At 48.2% G+C, this 10,856-nt stretch overlaps 1 protein-coding gene across 1 annotated transcript in view; it reads left to right on the top strand.

The window, feature by feature from the left end:
• The first annotated feature begins 546 nt into the window (after window positions 1-546).
• The window catches only part of LOC119456584 (uncharacterized), a 69,675-nt gene continuing 59,365 nt past the window's right edge, over window positions 547-10,856 (top strand). Inside the window, exons 1-2 of the mRNA XM_037718414.2 lie at window positions 547-826; window positions 3,688-3,848. Coding sequence (XP_037574342.2) covers window positions 547-826; window positions 3,688-3,848 — 441 coding nt within the window. The remainder of the gene's footprint in view (window positions 827-3,687; window positions 3,849-10,856) is intronic.

The following is a 10,856-nucleotide window of genomic DNA, read 5'->3' as shown; positions in this document are numbered from 1 at the left end:
CGCACCCTTGTGCTCGTCCAATTTACTGGCGTGGTACCTGCGTCGCTTCGCCGCACTCTCCGTATCGCGAAACCCGTCTTCCTGTCGAGGCCGCCGCTTACGGGCAGCCTCTGGGGCTCGATCTTCGCTGCTACAGGCCGCCGGTTTCCTACCTTCCACTTGCTACTCCACGTGTCAGCACATGCCTTACTGGTTTTCTCCACCTGCTCCTATAGAGCGTGGGAGTTTAGAGGCACAGACATTGAAAGATATATGGGAGGGTAGACATATACAGCTCCGCTGTAAAAAAAAAAGAAAGGCTTACCCCCCACTAGCGCTTCTCTCTTATAATAGTTGAGGACGGCAAATAATTAGGTACTCTGTTCAGATGGGGTACTTCGAAAGCATTTGATTGAATCGGTTGACGCAAGGCTGAGATAATGTAGGTCCCTGTGACAGATCTTCTCCCTGCTCGAAGGGAGAATAAATATTCACTATAATGCTGTTGATAATGAAGTCGTGGTGCAAGTGTGAGCCACGTTTGCGTCGCAGATTCGCGTGAGTTACATGTCTGGAGAGGCGATGGTGCCGCCCACTGGTGGCCTCAACGTGGCCCCCGGCGCCAAGGTGCACTTGACCCGCAGCGGCAGTGTGCTCTGGCGCGGCCTGCTGGCGCTGCAGCGGTACCGGCTGCTGCACCTCGGAAGGCACGTGGCATTTTACACGCTGCTGCTGCTAATGGGTGCCCTGCTCTTCCTCGTCTTCTGCGACCGTGTGGCCAGCGTCAGGACGCCCTTTCCACGAGCGCTGCCCCGAATAGCCTTGGACCCTGATGTGCTGCGGCAAGGTATGCCATCTCGTAGTTCACCAGAAAGCCATGAACGGAGCGTTGGGCTAGAAATAAGGAATGAGTATTACTTTACACCCATGTGGGAAGGAAAGCAATGCAAGCGAGCGGTAAGCGGTAGAATGAAAGTTAAAAAACGTGGGCCCAACAGGTGATATGATCACCTGCTGGGCCCTCTTCCACAAAGGCAATGGCTGAGACAACAACATGCAGCTGCCTTATTGTCCCATTGCAACAATCAATGCATACGTCGGAATAAGTTCCAGAGGTCGAACAGGGATGTCTAAAGAAAATATGTGTGCAGAAGTTAAATAAGTTCCCTAAAAAGTGTCATCGATTAAAGCATAGCGGCAGCCAAGCACACGAGGCCGAGTTTGGTCCATTTAGAGAGCAAAAACCGAATTGGATGACTTCACAATGCAAAGGTTCCCTGCATAGTGTAATGGTACCCAACACGCAGCTATTGAGACCGGAACTGGCGAATGAGTGCGTGAAGAGGGCAACGGAAACACATGACTTCACAAGAATTTCTTAACGCTCTTGGCGGAAATGTGGCCCACCTCTGAATGCCAGCAGCACCACCCTGCGTAGTATAGCTTCCATGAGCACCGGGGCAAACTTATATCCGTGTCACACGGGCAAATTTAGTGTCGCTTCGAGCAAGGGCGCTTCAAAGCACTGAGTGTCACTTTGGCGGTGCGCTGATACACGAGAAAGAAAAGTGTCCGGTGGAATTGATGACACTGGCAATGGGTGAATCAGTAGGCATGCCATATATTTATTTTAAGCATGGTTTTCAAAATAAGTGAATAATAGGTACTAATAGACCATTTAGAATAGAGTTTAGTGCTAATGAAGGAGTGCATTGCAACAGCCAGAATATTATCGATCATTACGAGCCAGGACAAGAGAGCGTCGCATCCAAGGCGAGCAGAGGAAAAATGCCAGATTCTGTTGTAGATGGCACAAGGACAGATCGCGAGCATTTGGAGCGTCTTACGAGCGCTTATTGGTCGTTTACGAACCACTCCGAGACTGCGCTAACCTTTCACTCGCTCAGACAATACAGGGAATTGCGTCAGTTTTGCAAATTCAAGAGCGCGTCTGCTAAAGACGCAAGCGACGCGCAGTCTGTTTGGCTGTAAAAGGGTCAAGAAGATAATGGAAGCACTGTCATGCTCCGCTAGATTTATTCGTCAGCTGAGCAAGGCAGCGTTCCACCTTTACCCGCGCTAGATTGCGCCGTTTGAGCATCTATACGGCGTTTGGACCACAACGATGAACGTTTCAACATCCTAAATGGCGAGAAGCGGTACTTTCGCGGCACCCCACGTATGAGCGCCTTGGTCTCCTCGTCCGACCATGTCATTATTGATGTACTACTTGCATTCAATAAACTCGGAACAAATGACCGCGGCTGCACAGTTAGGGTGGCTAGAATAGGCATACACAGGCATAAACAATTGTACGGCCATTACACATAAGCAGCCTGAGATCGCGAATAGTTCACTAGCTTATTTAAAGGATAGCCCATTTTATTAGCTTATAACATTTCTAATCACGAAAAAGGTGGTATAAAATTACTACCAAATCTGCTTTCAATAATAGTTGATATATTTCTGAGCCCCTGCTACCAAGGTACTTCGGTGCGGCGAAGTGAGCCTGGCGAACGCAGTGACCAGCGAGTGTGCTTTGCAACAAGTGTTACTACGCCTTACCGTGTGACAGCGTGCGAGTGACACTCGTGGTGAAGTGCACTCGCTCAAAGTGTGCTTAGGTTGTCCCGTGTGATACGGGTATTAGTCTTGTACTCCTGCGCAGTACTTAGCGTTCAGCAAATACATATGTGAGAAAGTGTTTAGCGGGCTGTTTTATTTGCTCGAGAAGTGTGCCATCATTCTATTCAGAATTCTCTCTGTGCCTACATCATTCTGTGGCACAACTGAAACGTTGCGAGATCACCAAATAGCAAATGAATGGTTGTATATTTATCCAGTTTTTGTATTTGGTGTCGCTTGAACTAACCCTTCCTTTATTGAGAAAAACCAATGGGGCATTGAAGAAAGGCAATTCTTTCATACACGTACTGTTTTTAGCATCAAATGAAGTAGAGAACATACGCGGAAACTTGTTAGAAGAAATGATCTGGCCGTTCCTAAAAGGGCTGTGCTGAAGTTCTCAACATACCGTTGGATTCATCATCAGCCGAGAGACTACCATCTTTTCTTTACAAACTGTTTATCCACACAGTGAGCCTCCGCGTTCTATCATATCTGTGGCAGAGTGAGCATGCCCTTAGGCGTCTTCTTGGTTTGTGCTTTGCCTTGCATGTGCAATTAAAACGGTGAGTAGGCAAGCAGTCACTATATTTAGAAACATCTGTTGTTGAGATGAAGCGATGGGCGTACGTCTCATTGGCCTTTTCACGCGGCGTAGAATGCTGGTGTCGTAGAAATAATGCATTCATATATTCAAATGCACTATACTTTTAGAGACGATGAACCCAGCCTTCAGGACCCAAACACCACGAGAGAAGTAGACGGACACACACTATACTTTGCCATCTCATTTGTCACGCCCACGTCTTTCAAACAGAGCAATAGGCTTTTTTATGCAGAAAGCTTACGTACTCGTAGTGAGCGATGTGCGCAAAGGCAGCGTCGTACGCGAACACTCGTATACAGGTGACAGTTCCGAATGTCTACTGCTCAGGGAAAGAACTGTGCTTTTAGTTTCATGCACTTTTAGCACTTTTAGTTTCAGGAATTTACTTTCTGCGTCCTAGCGCGTACGAACCTCCACCATGTTTGTCTCCTACTACATTTATCATTTCTCTGGTCGTCGGTGCGCGTGTGATCCAGGATACCTGCGCAACGTGACCGAAACGGCAGACCTTGCACAGGCGATCATCAACCTTGGGGCACGACATCGCATCAAGTTTGGGAAGGCAAAGAAGAGCATTGGTGACTCCCTCAGCGCTGGAAACTTTACAGCACGCTTCGCCTTCGAACTGGGAACCCAGGCAAGAGCAATAGATACGCCGCTGATCTTCTTTGGCTCCACCACAAGATGACTGCTTGAGAATGCCTTCTGTTAGGGTGGTCTGCGGTGCGATAGTGGCAGTGGCACTAGTAGTGAGACACTCATGCTTTCGAACATGCAAAAAAAAACGGACTAATTATGCCCGCGTAATGGCGAGTGTACCTTATAACTTGGCGAACAGCGCAGGCTACTCGACAAGAATGACACGACCAGATGCGGATATCTCTTATAGTGCCCCCCCCCCTCCCTGCTCTCTTTGCAATAGTTAACAAAAATAACCACAGTCAAACTTTGTTTAATCGTTCAGGCGACATTTTCTTTTTGTTGACTAACATGGCACTTTTACCGTAATTATCGCATCTTCAGAATCATCAAAAGCATACACCTACAGAATACATGAAGAATTTTCAAATCGTTATAGAGTTCTGTCAAGTTTACAGAATGTGGACTCCATGCGAAACCTCGCTACAGGAACGTCAGATATGAAAATATCAACTATTCCACGTCTGGCGGGCTTATAACCTACCTATCCAGCCTCATGAAAATTATGCCTTGTGCATCACATTAGTAAAAACAATGAAAGAAGTGAACCCACTAGATACAATGACATGCTCACATCGACCAAGTACAGCTAGCCGTCTACCCTTCCACTCATTTTACTAAAACATCTGCGCACATAAGTGTTTCAAGAAGTATGGGAAACATTTTAATTATCATCATTTTCATCAATGCTGTTGCTGCTGATGTGCTAATCTTGTCACACACAACTCTGTACACGGCAGCCTTAAAGTGGTAATAAAAGAGGACATAACGAGATAATGGACATAATGAAGTGGGAGAGATTCCTCATGAAATTGGTATAGAGGTCAATGTATTTGAGACCTCGCTTTAACGAAGCAAATTGTCCTGGCCAATGGATATACCTGATATACCAGAGTCTTCCACGCCGAATACGTCGCTTTCGGCGCTCTCCCGCATCTATTTAGTACAGAAGATAAGAACGCGTGGCCGCGTTGACTACGCCTTCGAGCACCACACGTCTTTCGCACCCCAGCGTGTAGCCGAGCGTAAGCAACAACAACTAACCCAACTGTCGCTGCGGCGTCACGCAGTGACGGCGCAGTTAGGCCTAACCGTGCGCCACCTATATTGAATATTTACCCTTCTTCTAAGTGCTAGAGAAAAAGAAGAAGCCAACTGCAAGGCACGTGGGAGCACGGACGCACGGAGAAGACGACAAAGAAGAAGAGACAGCGTCCGCCATGGACAGCATTCAATCGAATTACTGTAAATTATGTAAATACAGTTGTGTTTCACCATAGGCCGTGACCATTTATTCTATATTCTGGTGCCGAAACCCGGGAGTGCTCGCTGGGACTCTACACGCCTGGAGTGCTCATCGGGAACTTTGAAAGCGAAGACAGCACGTCGTAGGGACAGCGGAAACCTCTTGCGAAAGCCAGCCGGTACGACCGAACTGGACCATCCGCCATTACCCTTCGCCGTGATAAGACATCTGCTCAGCATTCATCTGAGAAGGTGAGCGAGGTCCCACATGCTTGAAACACAAGATGAACCGCCTCAAGGTCCTTAAAGAAAAGCGAACGGCGCGACGCCAGATGAATACGCGTCTCATCAATGAAGCGAAAGCCGTGATTGAAAGCGCTGACAGTGCAAAGATTTCCTCTTTGATCGAACGACTACACGCAAATAATGAGGACTTGGACAAGCTTAACGCCGATCTAGAAGAAGCTATCCCTGAGGACGAGTTCGCGACAGAATTTGAAACTGTGTTGACTTATCAAGATGCTGCGCGAGGAATGTTGGGGGAGCTGAAGGCTCGGGAGTGGCTACTCCGTCAAAATCAGTGTTCTACGGCTGCCCCTTCCGCAGCTGCAGGTTCATCAAATGCACTCGATGATCGCGCGCAGCGCAAGTCAATCAAGCTTCCAATTATACAGTTGCAGACATTCGATGGACAGCTTTGTCACTGGCCTGCTTTTTGGGAGCAATTCAAGGCATCTCTGCATGAAAACGAAAAGCTGACGAAAGGAGAACGATTTCAATATCTGAAGAATCTTCTGAGCGGTACAGCAGCAGCTTCAATTTCTGGTCTACAAGTGACAGGCGAGTGCTACGACGACGCCATCGAAATTCTAAAGAGTCGTTTTGGCGATAAGCGTCACATTGTGCAGGAGCATCTACGCCGCTGCGCACACTACCAGCAGTTGCTTCCTCAGAAGATGTATACAATCTTCGAAGGCTATTGGATTATGTGCAATGCCATATCAGAGGCCTGAAAGGTCTAAACGTCAGTCCTGCAAGCTATGCAACTATGATGACGGACATTCTATTGAAGGCATTGCCAGCAGACATTGTCATTGGCTATTACCGAAAAGAAGCCAGTTCAAAGTCATCACCGTCTGCTATCGACAGTTCAGGCTCTGTACAACAGCAAGGCGAAACGACAGCGACAGCCGACGAGGAGTTGCAAGAATTCTTGACCTATCTTCGCGTGGAAGTTGAAAGCCGAGAAACAAGTGGAGTTCATCACTTTAAAGGAAAGAAATGCGCTAAACCACCCGAGGAGAGAAGAAACTTGCACTCAACCTTACCAACAGCAGCTGTCCTGCAATCTTCCTCGAAAGTTAAAGACAAGGACTCTCTTCTGTGGGTCTTCAACGCACTCAACTCCAATTTGTGACAGCGTCATGAACCACGAAGAAAAGTTGAAGAAATTGGCTACAAAGAACCGATGTTATCGATGCACCGTGAGAGGACATCTTGCCAAAAACTGTTATCGAAAAATCAAGTGTGGAACATGCGGAGGAAGACACGTCTCCTCAATGTGCGATTCCAAGTGGAAACCTAAGAAGACGGAACAAGAAAGACCCGTAAGCCGCGAACAGTCTTCATACCAGCTCTCGCTCATTCGTGGATGCTGAGGTTTTAATGCAGACATTTCGGGCATGGATCATCGGAAAAAAGCAGAGGGCCTACATTCGTGGAATTGTAGACAGCGGAAGCCAGCGCACGTTCATTCGTGAAGACGTATCCAAGACACTTGGCTTGAAAGGACTGGGATCGGTGAATTTACAGCTAAATACTTTTGGACAGACAAGCACGGTTAACATCCAGCATCGCATTGTCGAACTAAAACTTCGCAGTCAGTATGACAATCGGGAATACCTGGTACAGGCCATTGAAGTACCATTCGTCTGCAAGGATGTTGTTCAAGTACCACTTGAGCATGACTTTGTTACAATCATTGAAAGCGACGGACACCTCATTGCAGATAAGCTGTTTACCAGGCATGGCTGCTGTTCCTGGTATTAGCCTTTTAATTGGTGCTGACCAGCTATGGCAATTCATGTCCGGCGAAATGAAAGGATACCATGGCCAGGCAGACTTGGTGGCGCTGGGTTCTGCATTCGGCTGGATGTTACAAGGACCACTTTCGTTCAACACCTCTTTGGAAGCAGCACTCAACGCATGCGTATTGCGAGTAAGTGCATCTACTGACTCTATCGACGATCTACTTCGGAAGTTCTGGGAGTTAGAGAGCATCGGGATTACGCCAGTCGACAACACTCCAAATAAGGAACCTAATATGGTGCTAGAGAAATTCGATCACGATATCGCCTTCGTCAACGGTCGCTACCAAGTATCCCTTCCGTGGAAAGAAAGCTGTGGACAACTAGACGATAATCGATTGCAAGCACGGAAGCGACTGATGTGTCTCGGAAAGAAAATGAAGAACAATCCAGAGTTTGCCGTAGAATATGATACCACCATCAGGAACTATATGAAGATGGGTCACGCCGAGAGAGTACCTAGCGAAATTGAGGCGCAGCCCTCTAAGGTCTACTACATGCCGCATCACGCTGTTGTGCGATGCGAGTCTACAACTACTCGAGTACGAGTATTTTTTGACGCATCCTCTCACGATCCTGATTCATCGTCCCTCAATGACCATCTAGAGAAGAGACCAAAGCTACTAGCCGACTTGGTTGCTCTTCTCATACGCTTTCGTATGAACCGTATTGCTATGACGGCTTACATAGAGAAAGCCTTTCTACGGATTAGCGTAAAAATGGAAGACAGCGATGCATTCAGATTCCTATGGTTCAAGGATATACCCTCTAAGAGAAAACCAGATCCTGAAATAGACGAATGGCGCATGACAAGGGTGCCTTTTGGAACAGTAAGCCCATTGCTACTCAACGCCACACTCCAACACCACCTGAAGGGAGTAAAGGATCAAACAGAAGAAACGGCCAAGTTACTTGCTGCTTCTTTCTACGTTGATGACCTTCTTATAGGAGCAGATAGTGAGGATTCAGCTCAAAAGGTATACAGAGACGCAAATTATATAATGGAAGACGCTGGAATGCGTCTAAGAAAATGGTCGTCGAATTCTAAACTGCTGAGAGATCTTATTACCACGGCTGAAGGAGATAGCGCACCCTTGGGAGCTGTCAAGATATTGGGACTCTTGGGGGATCCTATGACAGACAAGATGACAGTAGCCGCAAAATCCGCGTTATGCTTCTTGGGAAAAGATCAAAAGCCGTGTAAGAGATATGTTCTGCAAGCAGTGTCAAGGATATTTGATCTGCTTGGAATGGTTGCACCCTTCAGCATTCAAGCCAAGATATTGTTTCAGGAGTTGTGGCAGAGACAGGTAGATTGGGACGCAGATTTGCCTTCGGACCTTGCTTTACAGTGTCAAAATTGGTGCTCAAATCTGCAGCACCTTACTTCTACGACTATCCCACGTTGGGTCAAGACTGGGCTCGAAAGTCCCTCCATGCAGCTTCATATATTTTGTGATGCAAGTCAGAGGGCATATGGCACTTGTGCATATTTGAAATTTCTTGACCAAGGGAATTGTGCTCATAGCCACCTCATAATGGCGAAGTCACGAGTGGCGCCTATGCAGAAAGTGACTTTGCCAAGACTGGAGCTTCTTGGCGCTTTGCTCGGAGCAAGACTAGCGAAATTTCTGAAGACTGCCCTTGAGAAGTGCACACTAGAAACATTCTTTTGGACGGATTCCAAGGTCACACTGCATTGGATAAAAGGGTCTCCGAAGAAATGGAAGCCATTCGTAGAGAACAGGGTGGCTGAAATTCAAGGCTGTTCCGACAAGAGCCAATGGCGACATTGTCCTGGGACTGATAATCCTGCGGATTACCTTACACGTGGAGTTCAGCTGCAGTTTCTCAAGACAAACGCAGTGTGGTGGAAAGGACCACCATGGTTGACAGAAATGGAAGATGCATGGCCCATGCACACCCTGGAGGCAGATTTACAGAGTAATGATATAGACTTAACTGAAGCAAAAGTCGTCGTGCAAGTTTTACATGTGAGAACGTTGTTGCCTATTTTGGACCTTGAACGCTACTCAAGCCTCACAAGAGTGTTACGAATAATTACGAACCAGTTACGAACCAGTCTGCGCGGCGTGGCAAATTTAGCGTGTGTTCCAATTCTAGCCAGCATCGGAGACTGTCTACGTGGACAGCTAAGAAGACAGCCAAGACAGCTTCGAGGCCATGTAATGGAACGCGTTTCGGACCGTCTGGATGACGTATGGAAGACGCGTTTGCGACTAAACGCCACCTCGCGGCGACAAGAAAACGTTGAGAAAATCACGCATTATTTCTGTATTTTAAGTCCTTGCGCCTGCGAACCTATGAAAAGCCCGATGTGACTTACATTAAGGGCGTAAGAAAGCACGTCTATGTTTCTTGTGCGCATACGACCTTCCTGTCGGCTTTCCAAGCATCCTGCTCAGCCGCCATCTCGTTTGGAGAGGAAAGTAGCCTGCATCGTTTCTGACTTCAATGCTGTCTTCGCGCAGTTGTCTACTTTGACGCCTTCTTGAGAATTGGAACGAGACTTAAGATGGCCGCTATCCACTTAGCCGTCTACTTTGCCGTATTAGGCGAGTATTGGAACACAGTTATAGAAAGAGCAGTGTAATGGCGAGGGTGAGCGGCTGCTTGCGAGTGGTGACGCGAAAGACCAGTGCCATCCACTGCTCTCTCTGACTGCGATGCGCTGCGCAAGCTGGCGCAGCTAAGCGTGGCCTTCATGATCACATCCGTGGGATCTCGGATGCCACGAGTCGGCCAATCTGGCACGGCGATGTTTGTTGGACTCTTTATCCGCACGCGGAGCCACGCGAGAGTGGCGGGTCAGCCGCGATCAACCGCGTAGCCTGTGCGTCGTGTTTTAACGCGAGAGCGTTAAGGGCCCCGTGTCGCAGAAAATCCGGCGTCCGCGTCTGGCGGAAATAATAATGCCGAACCACCGCATCCCGAACCACCCCAACCACACATGCCCACCGTGTGGCGCAAGTCGTTAGTGAACAAACATTGAATTTCTCAAAGTAAAATCCGCCAGAACAATCGTGAAGTACGACTAAACCACAACCTGCAGGCGTGATAGCGTCGGATTGTAATTTGAATATACGAGAAAAGAGTCACAGGCCTGCGCGGCACATGCAGCACAGTCACAGCGTAAACTGATGGAGCGGCTCAAAAGAAGCTCCAATTTCAGCACCAGGCACAACTCGGTCTTCGCGGCAAAGTCTCTTCGCCTCGTTTTGACGAGAGCGATCTGAAGTGTCCACCCGGCGTCGACGGCGAGCTGCGGCTTGTAATGCTCTCTGCACAGCAATCGGCTGAGCCCGATGATGCCTGGTTCTTGCCGCGCAGGTAGCTCTACAATTCGCCTCTTTAGCAGCGGTTCGTATACCTTGCGAGGAGACGCCATAACGTGTACCGAAGAGGTATACAGAGTACCCGGTACAGTTACATGCAGCATACAACTGCTATATGGAACTTGCATGTCGGGCACGATGCGTTTACAGGCGCCTTAACTAGATGGCACTACCATACTGGCGGAGGCTCAGGATCGCTTTGATTGCGCACCTCGTCTGAACCGCATCTCGTCGTCTGCGCCTGCGCGCCTGCGTAGG

Source organism: Dermacentor silvarum, chromosome 6 (assembly GCF_013339745.2).
Source record: "Dermacentor silvarum isolate Dsil-2018 chromosome 6, BIME_Dsil_1.4, whole genome shotgun sequence".
Classification (NCBI taxonomy): Eukaryota; Metazoa; Arthropoda; class Arachnida; order Ixodida; family Ixodidae; genus Dermacentor; species Dermacentor silvarum.
Note: the sequence above shows the minus strand (reverse complement) of the source record. Positions and strands in the feature narration are given on the sequence as shown.